The sequence below is a fragment of the Lissotriton helveticus genome, chromosome 1_1 (assembly GCF_964261635.1).
Source record: "Lissotriton helveticus chromosome 1_1, aLisHel1.1, whole genome shotgun sequence".
Lineage (NCBI taxonomy): Eukaryota > Metazoa > Chordata > Amphibia > Caudata > Salamandridae > Lissotriton > Lissotriton helveticus.
The window spans coordinates 1,681,089,007-1,681,115,742 of record NC_136057.1 but is presented as its reverse complement, the minus strand read 5'-3'; the positions used below and the strand labels follow the sequence as shown (position 1 = coordinate 1,681,115,742).

The 26,736-nt window shown below is 41.5% G+C and overlaps 1 protein-coding gene across 1 annotated transcript in view; it reads left to right on the top strand.

Annotated features, from left to right (window-relative positions):
- KIF5A (kinesin family member 5A) overlaps positions 1–26,736 on the top strand; it is a 662,879-nt gene that overhangs the window by 452,583 nt on the left and 183,560 nt on the right. Inside the window, exons 13-15 of the mRNA XM_078688970.1 lie at positions 1,709–1,777; positions 13,309–13,515; positions 17,548–17,694. Of these exons, the coding sequence (XP_078545096.1) occupies positions 1,709–1,777; positions 13,309–13,515; positions 17,548–17,694 (423 nt within the window). The remainder of the gene's footprint in view (positions 1–1,708; positions 1,778–13,308; positions 13,516–17,547; positions 17,695–26,736) is intronic.

The following is a 26,736-nucleotide window of genomic DNA, read 5'->3' as shown; positions in this document are numbered from 1 at the left end:
TGAAGAGCCTTGCTGCTGAGGTGACAAGATACTTGGCCATTATCACCTAGTGGGTGTCTGGGGTACAGGCACCTTCTGGAGTGGTCGAGTTACTGGGTCATGACCTGCTAGTGGGGTCGATAATCAGAAATACTTTACTGAGGTGTCAAGGGGCATCATTTCCCAATGGGGGTTCTACTACTTCATTGACAGGGTGTTAAAAAATAGGTTATCAATGGAACCAAGACGAGAGCTTGCTCAAAAAAGGGACGACTGAGCCTCGGTCTTGCTGTCTCCAGGGTTTCTCATCATTGGTAATACTTACAGGATGACAAACTACAGGTCAAGGAAAACAGAAATTAAAAATAAACGAGGAATATTGTTCTACTTATGTAGTTCATGTTATCCCTGCAACTTGCAGTTAGTACTGTACGTGCCTCACTGTGATCGGCGGTGTTGCTGCCTTATACTCATTCCCTATCTTTGCTCGCCCCAAAGTAAAGTGAGTTGCAACTAAGAGTCCAGTACGTACTCTGAGCTCTAAAAACAAATCGACAGCTAGAAAAATACATTGATTTAAAGTGTGCTGGCTCAAAAGTACAAAACCAATAATCTGGAGTTTGTTCAAAAAATGTTGACATGTTTCACTGGTTGCCAAAAACTTTTTCAGATTGATCAGGACTTTGGACTCAGCATGCTCCCATCCCTGGGTATGTCTTGCAGCAATGCTCAGAAGGCAGGGAAGAGGATCATTGCTTTAACACCTTGAACACCATTGGAAGAGAAGTTACCAAAAGAAGCAATGGGAGGAATGTCCCATGTAGAAAAAGTAATTCTCTTAAAACTGGTGCGAAACAAGGAACAGGGCCTGTTTCTTCACTAAAAGTTGAGGCAAGGGAGAAACTCCCAAATCAATAGGCTGCTTGCTTAGAATTTCCTAAATATTGACATTGCAGCTATTCTTGAAGGAAGTACATGGCCAGTGTTCTTGAAATCACATATTGGCCTATCATGCAGATGATTTCAGGCAATCACTTGCATGAGAACATTCCGTTGGAATGATGTTGTTGGAATGCATGCTGTGCCAGTATACAGGTTATTTCTAAGGTGAGCAGGAAGCTCTCTCCATGCTAACACTGCAGGGGCAGTGTCCTGGACAAACCTTCAGTTGTGAGAAAGAGGCTTTGTTTGACAGGCAATCTATGTGTATCTCCCGACAGTGAAAAAGGTATGTAATGCTTTTACATCTTTAACACTAACATTAAGCAAAAACAACATGTTTGAAAAATAAAAATGTCTTTGTATTTATTTTCACCTCAGTGTAACCTGAGATTGATTTTTATATGCACAGAAATTGTTCCTAACAATTAAATGACCTTGTTTGTGTGGTGCCAAAATCAGACTCCCACTGCACGTCATTCCTTTTGTGATAAATCAAGAGAGTAAAGGAGATTAAAAAAGTGAATGCCTGGTCTGTATGCAGAAGGATTAATAGAAGAAAAAGATTTTTAGATTTGCCCAGACAGACGGAGCAATATAGTTATCAGATTTGAGTTACTGATCTGTATGACTAATGCAGGAACTATGCACCTGTCTTTCAAGCCAAAAAGTAAAGGAAGCTTAGTTGACCAGGTTTGCTTTCTATCAAAGTAAAACCCTAAGTGCTTGGAGATGACCTCACCTAACTCCTTCACTATCAAACCCTCTCATTTCTCTCCTGTGTGCCCAGGATGACGAGATCAATCAGCAGAGCCAGCTGGTGGAGAAGCTGAAGCAGCAGATGCTGGACCAGGAGGAGGTAGGAGAGCATCAAAGGCCTGGGGCCATGTGGGATCTGGTGGGGGAGGCTTAACCTGCTCTGGAACCAGAAATGCTACATTCAAGATCCCCTGCGCTAACTGGCACCCGCCTTATCTGCTTGTGTATCGTTTGTGGTGTAGGGGCTTAAGCATGGCATGAGTAGTTAATGTTGTCCATACAAACCTTCATGTATAACATGAGTCACTGTAAATACCGATCATTTAGTATGGACAGCCCATAAAATGGTCTTATTTTCATTATGTTTCCCATTTTCTATTACAATTCGAGAACTAAGAAACCACTGCTAAAGATTAAAGCATGAAAAACATTAAGCATGCAAAAGTGGGACCCACATTATGAATGACTGGTTGACTAAATACTTAGATCAAGTTATCCCGATTAAAAACATCATGATTAAGAGGCTTAAGCCCCAATGACCGTGGTACAATTAAAATCTAAATGAAGTTAATAACCATGTTATGGCACTACAAAGAAAACTAATTAAAATGTTCAAGGCCACCTATTATCATTATTGTATTGTAGAGCAAAATGAATTCCGATCAGGTAGGGTTTTAAAATCTATAAAATCCTTGCTAGCCCAGAGGATGCCAAAACTATAACCCCCCTCAAGAATTATGTAATAACATAGCTGACGTTTTGATATATAAAATAATAAAAATACAGACTAATTTAGAAAAGAGAGACTCAATAACTTGCCCAAATCACCATTCTCAGTCTGTGCCTAGATGTATGACCGATCACAACATCAGTACAGATCCAACAAGATCACAATTTTCAGTCATTAACAGTATTCCTTTTGGAAATTCCACCATGGAACAATTAAGAGGGATATGGTAAAAAATAAGTTCTTCCTCCCATGCCAACTCTTGCCTGGTTATACATTAAAAAAAATTACTAACACAATCTTACTGGTTATTGCTGACTTTTGTAATTCATCCTTATAAGAGGGCATTGGTCTTCCAGCCTGAAAAGAAGCACAGATCACTCCACTCCTGAAAGAAGCATTTCTTAATCCCCAGATATTAGCTAAGCATCGTCCCATCTCACTGCTCTCACTTATGGGCACAATTACTGAGGCAGTAGTAAATTCACATTGAAGCTCAATCTGGAGGAAAAGTAACCACTTCATCCAGTTCAGTCAAGCTTTAGAAAGCACAGAAATTTCCCTTGTCCAATAGCATGCAGTAGATCATGGATGCAGGTGGGACAGCAGCCTCAGTACTACTTTAACTGTCAGCCACTTTTGACACTATCCCTCATGCCATCTTGTTAGAGTGACAGACAGAAATAGAACTAGCAAGTCACATTGTATTTAGGTATATGATCTAAGATAGTGTGAGAATGCTGAATGAAACATACATTAGGAGTCAGCAAATTCCTAAGCAAGATGCTGGTTCTAGGCAATGTCGTAAAGAAACGTTTATTAAGCTATGAGCAAGAGTTGAACAGAAAGGTTCTTGAGGCACAAACAAAATGTGCGCGTTTAAGAATAATAGCTTGGTACAAAAAAAAAATTCACACATATGTTATATATTCTAAACACCTAAGTACATTTTCCCTACGTTATTTAATTATTAATAACCTATTGCGTGTATTACTTATACATCAGAAATATTTCTTTCACATTACAAGGTAGGCACATTTTCCTGCATTCCATTTCTAAGTGAAAGCCTTTCTGCAGAAGCCTTTTCACGCAATCTAAAAGTGCAGTTCTAAGATGGTTTGCAAGTTGAATGTCAATTATGTAACTAATGTCTTCCAAATCCCCATTCCAGAACACTCAGATCATCTCTTAAACATTATTTGAGTGTACCTAGATTTACAATATCAAGAATCAAAAGTCTTACGATATCAGTGATCATTCCAAAGATATGGCACAATATGCCTGAACAACTAAAAGATTAAAAACATTTAAAAAAACATATAAAAATGTTTTTTTCCAATCTTAGTCTATAAAACACAGCATTTTTTTGTTCAGTGACTCTTTCCTGGAATGGATCTGCAGCAATATAGCACTAGGATCCCTTTTATTGAGGTCTAAATGCACAATATAAACTTAATCTTCCTTCATTCATAACATTAGTGTCATCTCAAGAGAGTGCTAAAGGTGCGCAAGCCACCAGATTTATCCAAAGAGTGGCACTGGAACCAAGTCTAGGGTCCAGCTAGGCTCTAAGAGCCAAAGTATTATCCGAGCCCTTTCAAGGCTATTCATTTAACTCACACAATGGATTACAGATAAAAATATGGCCACTTTAATTAAAATGTTTAAAAAATATGTTCATTATTTTGAATGTTTGTGTCTTTCCTGCTACATTGCACTTATATATATATATATATATATATATATATATATATATATATATATATATATATATATATATATATATGACATTTTTAGGTTCGGCTAACCATTGCGCTAATTTACACTCATTTACTTGCAGTTATTTACAAAGTTTACAGTTAAAGATAATAATGGACAGTGACACAAAGGGGCTAATTACAATGTTGGTTGGACTTCAGTCCGCCCGACACCGTTTCAGTCCTGGGACCAACCGACCTCTGGTCGGTGGTCCTGACTGCCTAATTAGGATGCAACCAACCACTGTTTGGTTGCATTCCTACATTTCCCTATGGGAGCACGCATTACAACAACCACTTCATTCAGACCCCCTTCAACTTTTACCCCGATTCTCCCCAGAGACTCGATAGATATTTTTCAAGAAAATGTGGTGGGTGACTTAAAGGAATTAAAATCCAATATGTCCAAATCTAAATGGAAATTTGATAGACTGTCGCAGGGATATAAAGCACTCACGACCCGCCTAACAAAGGAGAAGAATATCATTGTCAGAGGAAGTGAGAAAGGTGGAAACATAGTTTTGATGACGAAAGCAAACTATGACAGAGAAGCATATTCACAAATAAATAACAGAGATTGCTATGAGCACATTAAAGTACAAAACTGTGGCATTGATTAAAATGGAATATCACCAGAAATTGGCTCGCTGGAGATCCAACAAACTGATCAGTGAAGCTGAATACAAATATCTTAAAGTGGACAATCCTATCCTGCCCATTATGTACTTTATCCCTAAGATACACAAAGACCCTCAAAATCCCCCGGGCAGACCGATAATATCGGCCAGAGGCAGTCTACTTGAACGTACCTCAATTTACATTGACTATTTTTTACAGGGTTATGTTCAGCAATTGGACTCTTATATACGTGATACTAGTGATTTTTTGGTCAAAATAAGAGATACCGATTGGATTCAGGGGGACTGGTTGATAGCGTTGGATGTGACCTCGCTATACACCAGTATAACACATGAACAGGGTGTGACAGCGGTGAAACATTATTTGTCTAAACGTGCAAATACTTTCGATACCCATAACATTATGTTATTGGACATGTTGGAATTTTGTTTGAGAAGTAACATCTTCATGTATAACAATCAGGTATACCGTCAACTCCAGGGAGTGGCAAATGGAGCCAGCTTCTCCCCAAGCTTCGCATGTTTGCACATGGGAGCTTGGGAGGAGCTGGTTCTCAGAACCTCATACAAACAGGAATTTGAGAATAACATTATTGCCTGGCATCGTTTTATTGACGATCTATTTGTCATTTGGAGAGGCAGTAGAGAGACAGCATTAACATTCATTGATAACATCAACCACAATGAATTGAATCTTAAATTTACTGCCACACTTAGTCAGGACACAGTTAATTTCTTGGATACAGAAGTATACATTGAGAATAACCAGTTGGAAACTAGAATTTTCCGCAAAACAACTGCTGGAAACAGTAGTCTTCATGCGGCTAGTGCACACCCCAGGCACCTCATATCAAGCATCCCCTACGGGGAGATGCTTAGGATGAAACGTGGATGTAGCAATTCTGTTGAGTTGAAAAAAGCCCAACTAGAAAGCAAAAAGCGATTCCTTGAAAGAGGCTATTCAGTCTCAATCATTGAGAAGGCCATTACTAAATCTAATGCCATCACTAGGGAGGAACTCCTGGAGGGAAACCACAGGAAAACTGGTGGGGGGGAAAGATGAGGTAGAGGAAGGAGTACAATTTAGAATCATTACTGATTTCAGCAGACAATCTCGTGATATCTATAAGATTGTCAATAAACACTGGCCCCTAATTACAAGTGATCCCATTATTGGTGAGGGATTACCCAAGAAAGTTTCCCTAACATACAGTAGGGCACCCTCCCTAAGAGATCAAATAGTGGACACCAATCCAGAACCAGTCAAGAAGAGTACCTGGTGGCAAACCAACAGGGGTTTCTATAAATGCAAGACATGCAAAGCGTGTGGCCATGGAGCCAACACCAAAACTTACAAGGATGGTTTCAGTGAGACAGAACATCAGATATCAGAGGTGTTGACCTGCAAAACCAAATTCGCTATTTATGTGTTGCAGTGGCCATGCCTATTGAAATATGTTAGGAGCACGAAACTTCCAGTGCACCAACGTATACTTCAACATTTGAGGGCTATCGCCAATGGGGATAATACCTACCCTGTTGCGAGGCATTTCCGTGATCACCACCAGAGCAACAATAGCTCACTCAAGTATTTCGTTATTGATACGATCAATCCAAACAGACGTGGTGGTGACAGAGGCCAAGCTAAGAAAACTTGAGACCAGGTATATCCTGTTACTCAACACTAAGGCACCGACAGGATTGAACATAACAGAGGATATGTACACATGCTTACCATGAACTGATTAGACAGCATGCACCTGGTTACCTCATATATATCAGTATGTTTTTTTACTTGATACTATACCCGGCGGGGATATATCATGTTAATTATTTGAAAAGTAAGAATTAACCAACTATTGACATAGGTCTCATTTGTATAGTTACTGTTGCGAACTGAATAGATTTTTTGAATTTATCACATGGGCACGTTGTATCTGTTCCAACTAAGAGGGCCCTTATACCCCATTAGTGGATAACCAGAATACTTAAAATGAATTCAGGAACTTTTTTTTTATTCACTTAAAGCACTAAAGATATGGACAATTGGAGATCTTCCATTTTTTGAAACTGGAAAAAACCTAAGGATAATAATTTTAACAATGTGTAAATGTAGCTGATTTTATTTTGTACGTTTTGATAAACAAATGAGAGGATCAAACTTTCGTTCTAATGCACATTGGAGTGGGAAGGAAATACATGGAACTATGTTTACATTTATGCGTTCATTTGCACTATTGACAGAACAGAATTATGTATCTGACAATAAGACTATTTGCACATTTGCGTATTTTGCACATTGAATTTGCAGTAGCACTTTAGCACTAGCACTTTAAGATCTATATCAGGAAGTATTTCCTTCCAACCTACCTTTGGTATATGTACAGCTGTTCAAATATATATAATCATGGTTGTATCTATATATATAGTTGAATTGTTTATGCAACGATAAGATTTGTTTGTTTATTTTAATGAAATGTACAAGATTCAGATTTTAACATTATACAGTAAGAGGTATTTAACCTTGATTGTTTAATCAGCCACTTACAAAATGCGGTAAGAGTGATGTATTACACCTTGGGAGAACGTCAGCAATAGTATTTTTACTATGTCCATACCTAGCCCTAACATGTGACACAATTTACATCAGATACTGGCACTTTAAAAGAACCACTCAGTGATGTGAACACTGTCATGTGAACAAGGCTCCTCGGAGCCGAAACGTCATGCGGCTAACTTGCACTCAATAAAGAAATCGCAACTTAACCTGGTCCGTGTCTCCTGATTCACGGAAAAGAAAACGCTGTTTGTGGATATATATATATATATATATATATATATATATATATATATATGACATTTTTCCATGTCGGACAGGCAATCATGGAAACCATGCTGGGAACCGTGCATCTTAATCACAAGGGCAGAAAGGCCTGCCTTTTGGGATCACGAGCCAGTTCAAACTGGGCGACGAGCTCCTTGAGCCTGTCGGAAACCAGCCGAAATGACCAGCCGGTATCGTTTCCGACTGCCAACATTGTAATGCAGCTTTCTTAACGTAAAACAAGGGGCCGATTACGAAGCGGCCCGTAAGGCTCTAACCATCGGTTGAAGACTTTAAGGGCTGCATCGTATTCTGCCCCAAAGTTGTTTGCCCAGGACCTCACAATTTGGTCAAGTGTGGAAAATGGAATTTTAGTCCAGGTTTCTAGTCGCACAGTCTGCAGTTCAGCACTGGGAGTTAACTCCTGTCTTCAGACTGACAGAAATGGACAATGCTCAGAGCAGAGAGGTCTTTCAGGAGCTAAATTATTACACTCTTTCAGTAAGCTCAATGAACTTGACTTACGCTTTATAAAAATCCAATAAATGACCCTGATATTAAATAAGAAATTGTTCAAGGAACATATTTGGTAAACCGAGTGTGATTCCATTACAAAAGCTTATCTTCAAATTTAGTAAGTAGTTTTCCAGCGATCTACATGGATTCAAAGGTGGATATTTGTTGTTCTCCATGGAAAACCCGTAAAAAGGAGAACTCCATTGACAGCAGTATCACCGACTTTCCCTGATTTAACACACAAAACTAATTCAGAGGAAAACTCTGTACCTCAATAGAGGCAATACAACAGATTAACAAAATATAAACCATTTAAAGTGGTATGGAAAGTACACTCATGTTAACAGTACTGCAATGCAAAATTTATCAGACGCAGTTTGCTTGACCTAGTTTAATGTTTTTGTTCCACATGTTATTAAAATTGCAGGTTCAGTGGATGGGAGAGGAGAAACGTGCAAACTTTATTCACATTTGTTCCAGCAATTCCTTTACCATGCCGAATTTTAGTTATTAATTAGCACTTGTAAGGTATATTATTAGTCATTAGTATGGCACTGCAGAGCCTTTTGCAGTCCCCGCATTGTCTATTCTAGGTTGTTTTCTTTTCTAAACTGCACAAGCAAAGAGAAAACATGTCATTTTTTCGTCTGTGGCTTGTCCTTCAATTGTACCCCAGAACCGAACCAGAGCAAGACCTTTGAGCTGACCCAGGCTTGAACCCTCCTTGGCTCATCCACCTATATGGAATGCAATGCATTATTGCGTCCATTCCTCTCATTAAGAATAAATAAAAATGGATGGCCAGTCTCTCAAATTTTCAAACTAAGTAAATTATGAAATACTTGTACGCCTTTCTTTTAAACTCAGGTCTTAAAGTCTTTTTTTATAACCAACTTTATTACAGTGGCGGCTCCCATAAGTAAAGGGTGGTGGGGCTGGTGGGGTCGACCGGGGCTTAGAAATGAAAAAAAAATAATTAAAAACGTACCTTTTGCTGACTTCTGCCTCCAGCTTTCGTGTCTCATCCTGCTGCCTCTCCTCTTGTTCCTGGGTCCCAGCAGCCCCTGGGACCCAGACTCCCATCCAATCCATGCACTGCAGAACAGCACGGGGATTAGGCTGAGCAGGCAGGAAAGACACCCTACTCAAACAAGGGAGTCTGTGGGGTTTCACCAGCCCGGCTGCTCAATGCAGCTGGGCTGGAGAAAACCTAGGTGCGCATGTGTGTTTTGGTTGGCCTGAGAAGGCCGGCCTAAACACATATGCGCACTTAGAGAGTGGAGTGCATTAGCACTCCTCCTCTCTCATCCCATACCTAGGCCTCGCCCCTCCCAATATCGCTGGTTAAGAGACGGCAAATGTTAAATAAAAATGATGCATGATCATCGTTTTATTTTACATTTGCTGGGTGTGAACCAGGCAGTGGGGCGATGCTCCGAGCCGCTACTGCTTTATTGCCAGTTTACGGCAAAAACATTAATTATCAGATATAGATTAAACCGTGCACACAGTGATACAGCAGGACATGGTAACATCAAGGTGGAGATAAACAATTGCTTACATTGACCAAACCACTTGGTGATTTGCGCTATATAAATTCCTGTACATTTACATTTACATTTACATTGACAGTCCATAGAAGGAGCCCCATTTCCCTCATACCCATTCATGCTTATGGGGGCACCAACATGCAGTATCAGCTCTTAAATTTTTAAGATGTTTTATGCATAGGTGGCAGTCAGGAGGGGAAGTAATGTACATTCAAGCAGAATACCTGTGCCAAGGTGTATATGGCCTAGATGAAAGTATCAACGATTACAGAGCATAGGGGAATAAAACAGGAATAACCTGCATACCACCAAAAGCCTGATGAGAGCAAGAAACTTGCTGCATTCAGGCAAGAACCTGGATGGGAAAGATGTGAATAATATATCCCTTTCACATTGGCATGGACTGAGAGTATGAAGAGGGATTTAAAAATAGGGTAAGAAAATACTATTTAGGAATTATCTGCATGAAAAGTGTATCAAAACTAAAGGAAGAATTCTTCGAATAAAGAGTAGTAGTGATGTTCTAGCAAACCCAAAAGAAATCTAAAACTACCTTGATTGATATACCTAAAGATCACCATACACCCCCATGCATAGATCCAGCAATAGAATGCTCATCCTTTTAGTATCTCAAGGTGTATGCAACTAGGGACGGGTGGTAAAATATCCACTGATTAGGAGTCATATATCTCTTTAGAAGAAAAACTGCTGTACATTTCTAGGCTCCTATCTTTACTAGGTTGTTAAAGTCTTTTGCCCAGAAGTTATTTTCTACGGGAGGTAAAATGCAGAATACTTTGTTATAGAAAGGAATACATTCGGTTTATTTCTATAATTGTCTTGCATTTCTTATGTTGAAAACCTCAACACTGTCATTTGTTCCCTTATGGTACAATTCCCAACAATAGTGTATGCCTAGCCACCAAACCAGTGCTTAATTTTAGCAAGTGGTTGTTCGCGGTGAGCACCAGTTCTCATTTTTAGGAGACTGTGTCTTTTTTCATCATTCTACATTGTCCCAGAGCAAGAAGGAGTAAGGCAGAAAATGGAGACGGAATGTTGAAGAGAAAGATAGAAAATGTTGACAAAGGGAGAAAGTAGAGCTACAAAAGAACTTGTAGGGAAAGAGACAAAGAGGCAGGATGTGTAGGGTCGTTGTAGAAAGAGGTGGAATCAAAACTAGACCACCTTGATATTCAAGAAATCTGGAACTAAGCAGCACCAGTTGCATGACTCTAAGAAAATATTTGGCCCCACACTTATTTTTTCATATTGAGTGGCCTGTTCCCTCCAGCGCATCTTCGTGCCCCAAAGGTTCAGGAAGGGCCCCTACTGGTCTCATCCCAAATTGGCTACTCCAGTGCAGTCGGGCCCCAAGGATCCACAGATGGATCTGGAGCAGTGCCGGTCGTGCCACCTCACCCTTCCCCAGCACCAATCCCGAGACTGATGCTCCAGGCGCTGCCGGTGCCCACTGGCGGCACTATCCCCATCCTTATTCCTGACTCCGACAGAGAGCTTAAGGGACATCGTCCGACACAGGTTCTGGCACCGACCGGAGCCATGCCATACAGGATGGAGCCTGAGCCCTGTTATTATGGGTTAGGACTCAGGAGGAATGAGAGGGGTTGCTGGGCCCTGAAAAATATCAGCCTTATGAAGAACACATGGACTGTTGTAAGGATCTGGGTGAAGCCAGTGGACTGGACACTTCTCCAGAGACTGTCATCCTTTCTTCCCCTACCGTGGCTAAGAAGGAGGGAGCTTCATTCGCATTGGTGGTGCGGAGGGCAGCTGAGGTCCTGGACTTCAGTCTGCCCTCAAGGGCAGTCAAGACTATTGTCTTGAGAGAAGTGCTTCAGCCAGGAGTGTCCCCATCAGAGCCACTTCCCCCTTTCAATGGGCACTTACTGACGTCCTGCTTGGGTTTGGTCCAAGCTCAGTACAGGGGCTCCTATGAACAAGACAATTACCAGCCACCATCGCCCCACTCCAGGGGACCCAAACTTTTTCTCCCAACACTCCGCTCTGGAGAGCTTGGCGGGCCACGCCTCCACTTCATGCATAAATCCTTGCACATTTCCAACCGCCCACCAGATCGGGAATACAATACCCTGGACACTTTAGGCAAAAAAATAATTCTTCCACCAGCCTCGCATTGCGGTCGGTAAATGATGCATGACTTTTGGAGTGCTATTCCCATGCGCTTTGGGATATAATTGCGCAGTTGCTGCCAACCATCCCGGAGGAGGCCTGAGCCATACTTTCCCAGGTTGTTGCCAATGAGAGGGACACAGCTGAGTTTACCATTAGATATGGCCTAGACACTACCGACTCACTGGGCAGAGTGATTTCATCAACAATGGCCCTGTGACAACATGCCTGGTGAGGACTACGGGCTTTTCCGGGTGATGTCCAGACATAACTTAATGGACATTCCCTTTGATGGCTCCATTCTCTGTGAATACTGGAGTACTTTACGGACAGCAGCGCCATGGCCAGGTCCTTGGGCCTTTCCATGGCCCCTCGTCACCCTCAATCTGCCTTTTGTGGCTACGGAAGGGGCATGCAGCCACGTACCTACTCTCCCTGCCACCATGGAGCGCAACCTTACCAGTCTCTGCGTGGCCGTGGACGCAGCTCCCACCGGTCCCGTGGGTCGAGTGGGCAGTGGTCAGGTCAGTCTACCACACCCCAGCAGCCGCAGCCTTCAAACCTTCCTGGTCCACCCATTTATCATCATAGGCGCCCAGTGGGCGGCGGATTCACCATCATCTACCCCGCTAGCAGTCCATAACATTGGACAGGTGGGTTTTGCAGATTGTCCGAAAGGGCTACTCCTTACCCTCTGTAATTAGATGATGCAAGTGTAAAACAAACCCAATCTTTTATAAAAAACTATCTGAGTTGGATCCAAAAAGTGTCCATATGTTTAGCTGAAGACACTCTCGATAATTCATTTTTTTAGAAAACCTAAGGATAAGTATTATTTTTTGGAAACCACTGAAAAATGTTGAGAAATTAAGAGCTTGGAATTGATTGAAATTTCCAGGTTGGGGTTGCACACACATAGGCAATCAGTTTTGGTATGACACTTTAGCATTACGCACCGTAAATATCTTGTCATTTAAGTGAATAGTTCAAATGTCAGGATTTTAAGATGGAATCAGGCAGCTACACAGGTCCAGGGCACGCATCATAGAGAGGTTACAAAATTAAATAATGCCAGGTATGCATTAATCTGTTGGAGCAAGAAAAGCAGGTAGTACTGTGGAGGTATTCAAACCTTCAGGTACCACACTGTTCTAGAAAAAAGAAAAATATATCCTCAGTTTTGGTTGGATGTGCCATCTTTGGCTGAGTTTATTGGCTCGTTTGGTTTAATGCTAATTTATTTACCAATGCTTTTTGGATATTCAGTCCACTTTCAGATCAGTGTAGCTCTTTCTGCCCTGACTTTTCAGTTTCCCCAAACTGTTTAATTCTGAATAAATTAATGTAGCTTCTTTATGTCAATTTCCTTATGTAAATTTGGAAATCGGGACAGGTTCCTGAATACTAGTAGTAGGGTGAATATTACAAAACAGATATTTTTAATAGTTGATGTTTTCTTGATTAGCTGCTGATTTCCACACGTGGGGATAATGACAAGGTGCAGATGGAGCTGAGCCGCTTGCAGTCGGAGAATGATTGTGCCAAGGAAGAGGTGAAGGAGGTGCTGCAGGCGCTCGAGGAGCTGGCTGTGAACTATGACCAGAAGTCCCAGGAAGTGGACGACAAGAACCTGCAGAACAAGATCATGGCTGAGGAGCTGTCCCAGAAGGTGGTATGTTGATGGACAAGCTGGGATGGCTGCTCTCAGTTGAGGCAATCACCTATGTGGGTCTTGCCTTTTGGTAAATAAGTAGAATCATTTTTGGCATCCAAAAATTGCACTGGAATCCAATAAGGTCTCAATGGAGGACCCTGCTGGGAGTCTATCCCTATTTAGCCAGCATTCTGACCATTTCCCTTATCTATCAGAGAGGTTCCTAAAGTGATTCCCTCTCCCCTCCAGCCCTCTCCGCTCCCGGAATAGCATCCTCAACTACAATCTGAGATCTCACCTAGTACTATAATTGGACTGTCATTTAGGTGCCAGAATTGCATTGCATTGTATTCCATTGCAACATTTATAGAGCGATTACTACTCCTATGTGGAGAGCTGCACTGCTTGCCTGCATGGGTAGCACAATAGATCATGTTGGGTGCGTGGTTGAAAAGATTTTGTTTTCCTTTTGACCCTGTGTGGGAAGTGTTTCCATGGCCTGCATGATGACCATCATGTAGCAGTAGGTTAGATAATGATGGGTGAGAGACAGGCGCACTGTTTTATGGTTTACAGTATCCTAGGTGCTTTGAACAGCTCTGCAGGTCCCTTCATGGCATTTCTTTTTAATATAGTCTCCTTAGTCGGTTACTGCACTGGGTTTTCTAATCTGTGATTTTGTGTATAATTGCGGTCCTGAGCTGGCATGATTGGAGGAAGAGAGAAGTGGGAGTATTTGTTGGGATGGGCATTTTTATTATCATCCCATATCTGAGTGTCTTTGTGAGAAGTAGGGGAGCTGTCACATTGAATATATATTTGGAACAAGCAGTGGTGGACTGTATTTTAGTCCTCCAAATTGTTTAGCAATGTGTGACGGATCTCCTCATTTATTCCATGGCTGTTCCTTTGGTAATGTTTGTTATTTTGACTGTACAGTGCTGGTGAAGGGAAACCCTCATAGTATATATGTTTTATATGAATTTAAAAGGTATGTTACATTTGTGTGGTGAAAGCTACGTATTAAGCCTTAATATTATTGTGAGCCATAACTGTTATATATGCAAGTACATAACTATATAAAGCCATGGTGAACCATAGGTCAGCCTTTCTTAGCTTACCTACATATCGAAAGCAGTTTAGTGGTTGAGTTGTTTCCAATTCGTTGGTTGAAAGCTGAGGATTGCTTACAAGGGTGCCATTGTTTTCGGGGCACTGGTGCCGGGACGTGAGTGGTGCCGTTATCTAGATAATAGCAATGTTTTCAACTGTCTTGGGAAGCGTATATGCTCCTGGGTGCTTCTAATGTTGGCTGGTAGTGAGTTCCAGAGCTTAGCATCTTGAACCGAGAAACCAGTGCCTTCTACGGATTTCTTAATGGTAGTTTTGGTGTGTTGAAAAGTGGTGCAAACCTGGACTGCAGTGTTTTATGGGGTTTTATTGCTTATTGAATTCAATTTGTAGGGATAGCAACCATTTTCCATAAGAGACTCTATGGACATTTCAGAGTGCCATGAAGATCACCCGTCTAGTTATAGCTAACTAGTGGAATAATTACAGGACTGTAGTCATGCATTCTGTTGGGTAAAAATGGAGAAGAAACCTTCCGATGCAACGTGGTGTTTTCTTTCTGTAGAAGGCACTCTTAGTAACATTGTTAACATGCTGTATCAAGGGTACGTCTGAATCCATGGTTATTCCTATGTTTATAACTCTCTTGCTGTTGTTGGAGGGGTTTCAAGTTCCATAGGCCACATGCCTGTAGGCTGGTACTTTTGTCATTGTCCACAGGCCATAATCTCTGTCTTTGCAGTATTGAGCTTTAGATGGTTATTCGTCATCCATGTTTTTCTGGCAGGGAGGCTGTCATCAAGGTGTGAATTGGAGAGTTCATCGGGACTATCCATTTAAAAAATAATGTTGGTGTCATCTATATAAAGTTGTAACAGGAGAGTCTGTATAATTTAATCAGATTTGGTAAGGGGGTAATGTAGATGTTGAATAATCGAAGGGATATGATGGACTTGTGAAGAACGCTACAGTGTTGTGTGTAAGGAGATGATGTGAAAGGTGAAAGGTAGACTACACTTTGTCTGTGAGACAAGAAGCTAACATTTTTAGATCTTTTTCACAGATTCTGAGATCATGGAGTCTTTGTAGTAGTTTGGACAGTATCAAATGTAAATGATAAATTCAGAAGCAACAAGACAGATACTATGTTCTTGTCCAGAGTGAGTTTTAGATCATCCAAGATGGATATGAAGGCTTGGTCTGTGCTTCTGCCTGGTCTGAACCCAGAGTTGTGGTCTAACATTATGCCATAATGTTCTGTAAAGTTAGAGAGTTGAATAAACACTACTCTCCCAGTTTCTCTTCCTAACAATGGTCCATTTGATACGGGCTCTGCAATTTTCTGGGTTGAGGTTTTTCTTTTTGAGGAGAGGTCTAATGTAGGAGGTTTTCAGCTCAGTTGGAAATTAACCTAGTTCCAAGACTTTAGTGTAGCCATCTGGCTACTTCCCATGCACAGGTTAAGCAAAGAATATCTTTAAGGTTGTTTGGCAGTGCTAGAACTGAAGGTGATCCGGATGGTCTGGCTGCAATGATTATATCATGGAAATCTTTTTGTGACATGGTATTGAAAGTATGCATTGATGGATGGTTATTGTTGTCTCTTTCTATGGTAGATAGGTCATGTGCTGTTGTGGTGTTACTGCGTTTTCCTTAAGGTAATTTTCAATCTTATTAATCTTTTAGATCAATTAATTGGAGATTTTGTAACAAAAGTCGTATGCTCATGGTGTTTCTGTGTTTAGGCACTCTGGATGGTGGAATTCTCTTAGATTTTTATAGAGTTCTTTAGAAGGGCAGTCTGCTTCAGTTCAGCATGTGAAGTAATGGTGTCTTTTTCTAGTTCTGATAGCTCTATTGTAGGTTCTGTTATAGTGGTGTAATGTGCTTTTGTCTGTTTCATCTCCTGATTTTCTCCATTTGCGTTGAGTTGTATTTTCAATCTTTTGCTGTTGTCATTAACCGATGGGTGTTGTTTTTGTGGTCAAGATGCGTTTTTTTGTTGGTATCTGTTTGTCCAGTGCAGTGACTCCAGTTGTAAAAGGTGTGTATGTCTTTCGGCCACATGTTTATTGGGGTTCTTTCAAGGTGGGTGTTGAGTTGGTGGATGTCTAGTTTATTTCCATTGTCTGTATGAGCATTTGTTATTGTTGGTTTTTGGTCTTCGAAGTGTTATCATTGATAGGTGTCTTCATCTTGGAAGTGATGAAGTTGTGGTTACTCCAGCTGTTGTGCTGTGTTACTGTGGATAACGCCCCCTCACAATGGATAAAAACCCATGCTATTTCCTTATAGACAATACATTACTTTCACAGGCTACAACATTACACTACTGTGACTGTATGAGTCTGCTTCTTCCTAATCTCAGCAAATTCCATATTGTGACTGGTTCTTGGGTGTTCGCTGCTGCTCCACAGTCTTCTTCCTTGAGGGTGTCTGCGAATACCACACTATAACTGGCCAATGGCCGTCACTGTCAGTCCCCTGAGTACTCCATCCATTCCATAGTCTTAATACTCTTAGTGCGTACTGGCTGTCACTGCTCCACCACTGCTTGCCTCCTCCGTTCAACATGTAAGGCAGCGCCAGAGTCAGTCTTCTCATTCTGGGACATCAACCGTGGTGTTCCCTGAGTGTCCATGGGGTGTCACTGTGGCATTGATGTGTGTCTGCTCTGTCGTGGACTTTAGCTAATGACACTACTTTATAAGTGTCCTTCTCATTCATGGATTGTAGTGGTCAACACAGGCCTTCTTTTGCTTTAATGATGGTTCTAGAAGATGGATACATTGATCACAAATTCCTTAAATGTATTGCATTGCAATTGGTATAAGTCGCGGAGCAGTATTTAGAGCTGTTCTAACAACAACCCAAGCCGAAAACAGCATGGTACCTGGGTCATATGGTTGACTTCTTTTGGGTATTTATGCAATTCAGAACAATTTAGCATGTTATTCTTTTGCTATTCTGCTTTTACAGGCCACAATGCTGTCTTTGGAATCTGAGCTGCATCGTATGCAGGAGTTCAGCAGCCACCAGCGGAAGCGCATAGCTGAGGTCCTGAATGGCTTGATGAAGGATCTGAGTGAGTTCAGCATGATCGTGGGCAATGGAGAATTTAAACTGGTGAGTGAGGGTCAAACAACATGGAATTTTAGGCTGGTTCTTACAAGCAAATAAAGAGGAGAGAGCTAAAACCCAATGCTGCTCTTTCACCACACAAGAGCTAAAGAGGCATGCTCACATTATAATTCCTTTAATTTTGTTATTTGAATTAATAAATGAATGAGGTTTCCCACCACATTATACAGTTTAGTCCACAGATCTCACTATTTTATAACACTGTACGAGAAAAGGTATGGTCCATCCGTATGAAAATGTAACTAGTGTGAGTAAAATATTAGGGCAGTGTCTCTGTAGGTGGATTTGGTAGCACGGAGAGTGCTACATATATTATTGGGGAGCAGTCTCTCGGTAAATAAATGATTCCTGAACTGGTAGTAAAATGTGAGGAGGAAGTAGGCAAGGGATACTAATTCTCAGTAGTTAAAAAAAAGCTGTGGTGGAATGGCACACATTACTCACCAAAGTGACTACAATACTGAGTGGCTTTTAAGACTTCTTCTTCTAGCCTAATGGGATCTCCCAGCTATGAGTGCAGCATCTGGAACAAACTTGCACTGTAGGAGTTAACTTTTTGGGAGCTGGTCTCATGCATACCACATGTTATGCTTTTCTTCTCTAGCTCAGACTCAAACAGAAGATGGTGGATAGGTTTGTTTGTGAAGGACTACCAATACAAGGCACTGTTATATGGTTCCTATTCATTTAGTATGACTCAGCGTTCGGGCAACATAAGCGTCAAACCTATGGGGACTACGTCCACTCATACCATCAGAATATGTTGACCTGGTTCCTGGCTACCTCACAGTGCGCCACCTGGACCTGTAAACCTATATGGGTACCTGATGGTATCTGCAACCTCGAAAGATGACAACCCTGATTCCCCCTAGGAAATTGTGGAAACAGTTCTACCCTTTTGTTGTTAACTCAGGCATCCCCAAAGGGAGACACGAAAAATACTCAAATTGGCATATCAAATGTTTTTGAAGCAATTGGATTCCTTCACAAAATATGTGCGCTGCAATGATTAGAAGAAGGAAACAGAGCATTGTAACCAGCGTTCAAGAATGGTGAAAAAGATAAATAATTCAACCAATATAATTATTACAATGATTATATGACTACATATAATTGTACTCCTACCTAGCACTACCTATCCTAGAGAGCATAGAGAGAGAATGTGGTTCTGTCAGTTGCCATGGAGTGGTCTAACTTCCCCTTGACCTGTGTGCGTGTTTCATCCCGAAGTCAGCCTGTTGTAAAATAGGCCACCGTTCCACTCAAGATAGTGATGAGATTCAGCTGGGCTAAAATTCAGGCACAGGTGATGACGACAATCCATACAAATGCCCCACTGCCAAACAAAGTCTTGGGTAGTTTATATCATGAAAACTGGACCCAATCAATTAAAAATTTTATTCGGATGCAGCAGCATCCTTAAAAGCATCATGTAGGACAGAGATTAAAACATACAATCCATAAAATAAGAGAATACAATACAAGATAAAATGAGTAAAAGCAAGTGCCAAATGGCAAAACTGGCAATGAGATTAACACACATAAAACTGTGGGTTCGTACAGCTGACCTAAAAAAGGTCCCAATGTGCAAAACAGCTTCATCAAACTGGTGGGGTACCTTACATAAAATTTGAAAAATAATGTAAAATGTAATATTGATTAGGCTGATACATCATTGCAGGGCTAGGGCCTCACATCAAGATTCTGAGTGAAAACCAGTTGGAAATATAACTGATTATTGTGTCTGATCTGAAACGGATTAATAAGGAACATTCCCAACGGCCCGGTGGAACTGTCTTATGAAATCAGATTTAAGTAGGCAACAACATTGATTTTCCCTTCCGCTTCCCTTAGTCGTCGAGTGTACTCAGAGTTATAAATTGCTCATCCTACATCAATTTTGCTTAGGCTATTACAAGTTAGTAGTTCCGAAAAGGCAGAATGCATTCCAATCTCACAGTATTCGGACTTAACATAAGCCAGCCAAGGGATGTGAAGTTCTCTATCAAAGGAAAGCCAGTCCTATATAATGTCTTTCAATAAGGCAGCCTCTGCGCTCTTCCAGATTGCAAGCCACAATAATGCAGGCCTGGCTTTAATCCAATCTATTAAATAGGGAAGCCCAAGTTCTTGATGACATAAAATGCAATGATGAAATGGGGACTGACAGGAGTTTCCTACAAAATCTATTCTCATCCAGCTGGATCGCCTCGCATTGCGAGGAACCCCATCGATTTGCCCCATACATAGTAACAGGGATGTATTGTGATTTATATATTTGTAATAAGGGGGGCAAGTGAACCACTCCCTGCTGGTTGTGGGAAGCTGCATAGGGAACTAGTGGCCATAGACACTTTGGTTCGACGGTGCACAATGTTGGGTGCCCAAGACCCTCGAGCAGAAAAGAAAACCCCAAGATACCAACAGTTACTAGTACTGTTTTTATAGTTGGAACCAAGTGACAAAAGTGGAAGTTGTCTGCACCTTGGGCTACACTGGACTCATTTGCACAGTGCCTGAGTTCAGATCGGAAATCTTTTTTGATTCTATCAATTCAGAGCTGTCTCCAAACAGGCCGTACTATGCACAGGCAGTTTGTGCAGCGTACTTGGTTCTTGGACAAAATCTACCATGGTATGAAAATGTTCCTATGAAGAAATGTATTTATTAGAAAAACACTTTCTGAGTACATTATTGCAAGCAAGCGCGCAAACAAAATGTGCTAAAAGCTATTGTCAAAAAAGATTTCAACTTTAATCTGAACATGTAAAAATGGGAGCGTTTGTGCACAGACCCCATTAACCTCACAACAGCACTACCACACCACCTAATAACATAGCTCTTGTAAGTGTCAGAATCAGGTCTGCAGCTGTCTGATCCGGGTCTATTTATCGGTTACCACCTGATACAAGAAGAAATCTGCAGAACACTCCTTGTTAATCCTCCCTATTTTAAAACACTTTTTTAAAACGATGATGAGAGGTTTGACCTCAGTGTGCAGTCCTATACCTAGGTGGGAGGATTATACTGTACTGTCCTCTCTTGAGCAGTTGCATAAATGTGACATTAATTATCAGTCCTGAAATAAAGTCTTGTGAGTAGCTCTTGTATAATCGGTGAGATACTAAAATCCAAGTTTTATTCTCAGAAGAACCGTCCACAGTTTTTTTCATCGCAAGGTGGTGTTCTAAATGCACCTTAAATCCATTTTTGGGATTCCACTAGACTTTCAAATTAACCACTTGATGTTCCTTGCTGTTTTTGTCCAGAATCTTTGCACACCAGTTAAGAAGGAGTAGCGCATGCCTTATTTGAAGAGAGCACGTCGCAGTTATTTAGAGTTCTGTCCTACTTAGTTATTTATGGCACAAAATGAATAGTACCATTTATGAAACTGTATTTTCCAAAAGGTAACAAACTTCTACTTGGCAGAAAGACCGCTCTCTCCACCAGAAGCACAGTGACACTTATAGCGCCGAAGGGTTAGCATACTACTCAGATGAATTACAGGGTACCAAGGTATCATTCACCCAGGTAACACGGCTTGGAGTTCCTTTTCAAAAGCATGAATATAAATCCATGAATTACCCAAATACTGGAGAACTTCAGTAACTGGTTAAGTATCATTTTCTCTTCTTTAGTTTTAGTTTTATCACAGTACTCTTGAGACCAAGTCCTTTCCTATTAACAATGTGGCTTATCTGGGACAGGAACCCGCACTTGATGTGATACAGCCTCCAAGACATCTATGTTAAGATACATTCAGGAGCATAGAAGCGGCTTAAAGAATACTTCTATGCCAGCTGTCACCTGTCGAGTCTGTGTTTACAGAGAAGAGCCTCTTATTAGGCTTCTTACATTATGGCTGATCAGCCAGCATAGTGTCATTGCCCACAGTTACACCGATAGTAGGAGGTGTGCGGATGTCTGGTACTGCCTTGTGCCACGACCAATAACTAATGCGCAGGCCTGGTCAGGATCTCTTGATCACTACCTAAGCCTGATCTGGTGCCAACAGGGCTCTTGGTGAGACTGAATTTTGTGATCGGATTTGCCAGAGAGCTCTTCTCTTGCAACTGGTTGTCCTTGGTTCTGCGGCTAAAAAGTCCAATAAGATTAGGCCATTGCCTATGGGACCTTCTCCTGTCCATCTGGTAGAAAATCTAGGGGTGCTAATTGATGATCCCCTTTCCTTTGAACCTTAAATTCTAAGTTTCACCAAGTCCAGCTTCTTCTTTTTAAAACTTCTGAGGAGGATATTTCCCTGCTGACATTTCCTCATACGTATCAGATATCTTTGCCTTTAGTCGCAACACGTTTCAACTACTCCCGTGCCTCCGCGTGCATGATCCACAGCCTCCATCCACTGCAGATCGGGACTGTGTGCAGTGTCCTCAGATTTGCATGCTTCTTTCAAGGAGTTGATAGTGTTATTTACGTATCATCAAAAACTGTTGGTTGTAAATATGTTAGCTGCCACTCTGTGTCAAAATGGATCAAACTGCCAACTTAACTTGATGCCCCTGAAAGATGACGCCAACATAGGTTCTGTTTTCCACAGTTAATAATTGGCTGGGAAGCACTTTGTCCATAAGCTAATTTTATCTGAACTGTATCCCATCTCTCAGTCTGTGTTCGTTTTTGTGGTCTTAACATTTTTCTTTCTAAAAGTTACATTTTTAGCTACAAGTACCCAGAAGACACAAGCAAGAGGGACTTCCCCCTACAGGCACTTCTCAGGTGTAGGGGGTTTTCTCTAGTTACTTCTCGTTCTGCTTTGTCCAGACACCCGTGATTGATAAACAAAAGTGAAAACTTAAAAATGCAGGAAAGTGCCACTACTCAAGGTGCTTTAACGGCAAGGACATGAGAAGGCAGCTTCACAAACGTTTTCTGGTACAATTCATAAATAAAATCCATCTGATCACCTATAAATTCAAGTTCAATTGTAATAAGAAATCTAACCTGGCAGCGCTCATACAGACACCCATTAAAAACTTGACTAATAGGGCATAATTACACATAAAATATAGCCATTAGGAAGACTGCAAAGGGTCCTGCAGCATCGATCAATCACATGACATTGAAAAATGTTCCAGTGATGAGTGTTTCATTATTGTCTAGAGACTTTTTCATGCAAGAAGTAGCTGCAATGCCTCAAGACCTCTTTCAAGATCAAGCATTTCTAAGTGCTCATCTGGATCTTAATTTTGTAATTGTGCCACCCACTGTAAACCAAACACAGTTAAATGTGCAGCAATTTTATGCGGCGATAAAACAACAAATTGAGACAAGGTGCACAAAAGTTGAATCAGATAACTTTATCTCATACCAAGAAGTGCTCAGTCATTTAATTAGCTGAGTCCGATTTCAACCATATTACTTCAGTTCTTTCATCCGCGTGTGTATTATTATTATTAAATATATAAGGCGCACAGCTACCCAAGGGTTTCCCGGCGCCGCCTGAAGTACCAAAAAGGGGGAGCTTTATTAATTAAAAAGCCAAGTCTTCAATGCCCTACGAAAATGAGTAAAGGTAGTCTCTTGTTTAAGTGATAAGGGAAGGGAATTCCACAAAGTAGGGCCCAGGCAGGAAAAGGATCTACCGCCCATGCGAGACGGTCTGTGCCTAGGCACCGTGAACCGCGATTGAGTGGATGAACGAAGAGAACGAGCAGGAACATATTGATGGACAATGGTATTTAGATATTCAGGGGCCTTGCCGGTTTTGATTTTAAACATGTAGGTTAAGGCCTTAAATTTAATGCAGCTTTCAACCTTAAGCCAATGAAGGTCTCATAAAGAGAGAGCAATAGAGCTAGATTTCGGAATATGGCAAAGTAGGCGGGCTGCAGCATTTTGTACAACCTGCAACTTGTGTATGACATCCTTGTTGGCTCCCAGGAAAAGGACGTTGCCATAGTCCAAGTGAGAGATGACAAGAGCTTGGACAACAGTTCTTTTGGTGGAGACTGGCAACATCCATAAAATTTTCCTGAGCCATTTAAGGATGCCAAAGCAGGTCGCAGCCACCATAATGGCTTGATGTTTCATAGAGAGTTGATCATCCAACACAAAACCTAAGTTACGTGCTTGTTGAACGGGCTGAGTATCTAGTTTCCAAACTTGATTAAAAGCTTAAGTGTCTTAATTAGAGTTTGTCAGGTGGGATGCTACATCACAAACGGTGAGGATATTCCAATAACTGTAACACAAGTGAATTATAGCCTATGGCACTTGTAATACAGTGGACGAGATAGCCACTACATTTATGCTGCAATATTTCAACCACCAAACTCCAAAAGGGCCCTACGTTTTTTCACAACAATATGGCACTCGTTGCAAGTTGGGTGGAATAAGGTTGTGTATTTACTACATTGCCCCAGGGCGGGTGGAATAGGGTTCGGTATTTACGAGATTACCCCTGGGTAGGTGGAATAGGGTTGGGTATTTACCACATTGCCCCAGGGTGAGGTTATTACATGTGTGGTAAATATCTCCTATTTCGTGTTTTCAAAAAATTTAAAATGAGGCATTATATATGGAATCAATATTTAACACACCAAATTCCCCATGTTTTGCCTTAATTACTGCCCTCTTTCCCTCTAAATTTCAGCAAGTTTGACCTGCTGGAATTTATCAGGGGAAAACTGCTGGTGTGTGACAATTATCACACAACTCATAATTCTGATCCCTATACAAACTTTTGCTTGTACACAAATTAAAATGTAACCCTTCACTTAGAATGAGGACCACACTGTCTGTACATTGACTGAAAACAAGTGTAAGGGGCATTTGAAAGAATGAAAGCATGGAGAAATACTGCAAGATCAGTAGGAGGGCAAACACTGTTCATTGACCAAATTAATAACACAGAGCCCCACAACTTCCAAGAAATATATACCAACAGTAGCTCAACCTTTCTTCTGGATAGCTCTGCTATATATGTAGCACCAACACAAACCAGACATAGAAAAGGAATCAAGGCAAAGCAAACAATCTCATTCCTTCCTTCTGTCTACTACCAGAGTATCCTAAACATTTGGGAAAATAAGTAGTTTTTTTAAAACGGATCTCTAGAAACACTGAGACTACACAGTTTATATTTCATCAAGAAACCACAGATGTTCAAGCAAGGAAAGTGTTATGTGATCGCAGTTATGTTGTGTTACGTGGTTTGTAAAGCGCATGGCTGTCCCAGCAATGGGGCGTCCCAGGGCTTATTCTAAAAGATCAAGGGAGAGAAAAGAAAAGGTGTCAGGACTGAGTTGGTGGACTTATCTTGGAAAGAGACAGTTCTTTATTGCCTTCCGTAAGGCCCTATGGTTTTGGATTCTTCTGATAGTACCAGGGAGGGCATTCCAGAAAGTGGGGGCAAGGGCACGGAATGAACGGCCTTCGGCCCATGCTCTTTTGACATGGGGTACACTTGCTAAGTGTTGGTATGAGAAGCGCAGCAAGCGATTAGGAATGTAAGTAGTAAGAAGATTAGTTAAAATGTTGTGAGCTTGAGCGTGCAAAATTCTGCGGTAGATGCACAGTACCTTGAAGTGGATTGGCTTCTCCACCGAACCCAGTGGAGCTTTCGTAGGAGGTTGGAAGCTGTGCAGTATTTAGGAAGGGCGGAGAGCATCCGAGGAGCAGTATTTTGTGCCCTCTGTAGGCGATAGAACCCTGCTTTGTTGGCGCCCAAATACAGAGAATTGCAATAATCCAGTCTCTGAATTATAGTGGACTGGGTGATGACCTGGCAGGTATGGATGTCGAAGGACCCAAGTAATGGCTTGAGTCCACGTAGCAGCCTGAAACAGACATCAGCCACTGACTTTGGGTGTCTGGGTCAGAGCAAAGTCGCCCCAGACACCCAGATTTTTTACGGTCTTCTTGGGCAATGGGGGGCCCCTAGCATGGCATGCCACCAGCACTCGCTCCATCAGTGGGTGTTTCTACCCAGGGGAAGCATCTCCAATTTGTTTGTGTTCAGCTGTAAGCAGTTGGTCGCCATCCAATCTGCGATGGCCACCAGATCATCTTGAAACTTGGTCAGGTGTTGGTCAGAGTCATTAGATAGAGACATCACAAGCTGAGTTTCGTCAGCATAGGAGACCAAAGAGAGGCCCTACTCTTAGCAACAGGCGCTTGAGGTTGAATGCAGATATTGAATAAGGTGGGGCTCAGAGCTGATCCCTGTGGCACCCCCTGACGCAAGGAGTGCATCCGAGAGCTGTAGGGAGGAGAGATCCCTTGAAAGGATCTCTCAGCTAAAAATGATAAAAACCAGTTTAAAGCAGTCCCTCTGACCCTATCTCCTATAGGTGTCGCAGAAGAATCTGATGCCACACTGTGTTGAATCATGTGGCGCTCAGGTCAAGGAGGATCAGAACCGAGGTATTGCCTTCATCCAGGGAACCCTGTTGATGTTCGATAGTTAAAATGGTTTACAGAGAAACAAGATTTCTCAACAGGCCAATGTCTCTGAAAGACTAGTAGTGTTTGGACAAAGTCAGACATGTGTAAGCTAAGTCCTCACATTTAAGGTCATGAACATTGCAGTATGTCCATGCAGGACTTTGAAGGTGGAATGGTTTATATGGATACAAGAGATTTCCCAAGAGACCGTTGTCTCAAAAATACCATAGTGCTTAAGTATAGGCAGTCAAATGTCAGACCAATCAACACTGCTCCGTAACCACTCTTCCGTCTCTTACTGCAGCCCAGAATGGCAGCAACTTGGTTAGGCATGGTTAGCAACACTTTCATTCTTTATTTTTTTCACCTGCTGACTAAAACGTTGTAGCTCCAAACACTTCTTGCATCCTGAAAAATGTAATGTTTGTGATGAGGAAAATCCATTGACAAGATAGTATGCATGTAACTACTGACTATGACTTTAAGTGCTGCCAATAATGCATTTATCATCTAAGCTTGTATATAAATTTCTTCAACACTCTGGGCTTGATTCACAAAGGACCTCTGCACTCTTGGCGGATGCCCCGCAGTTATGGGGTAGTCTCTGCACTTGGTGCG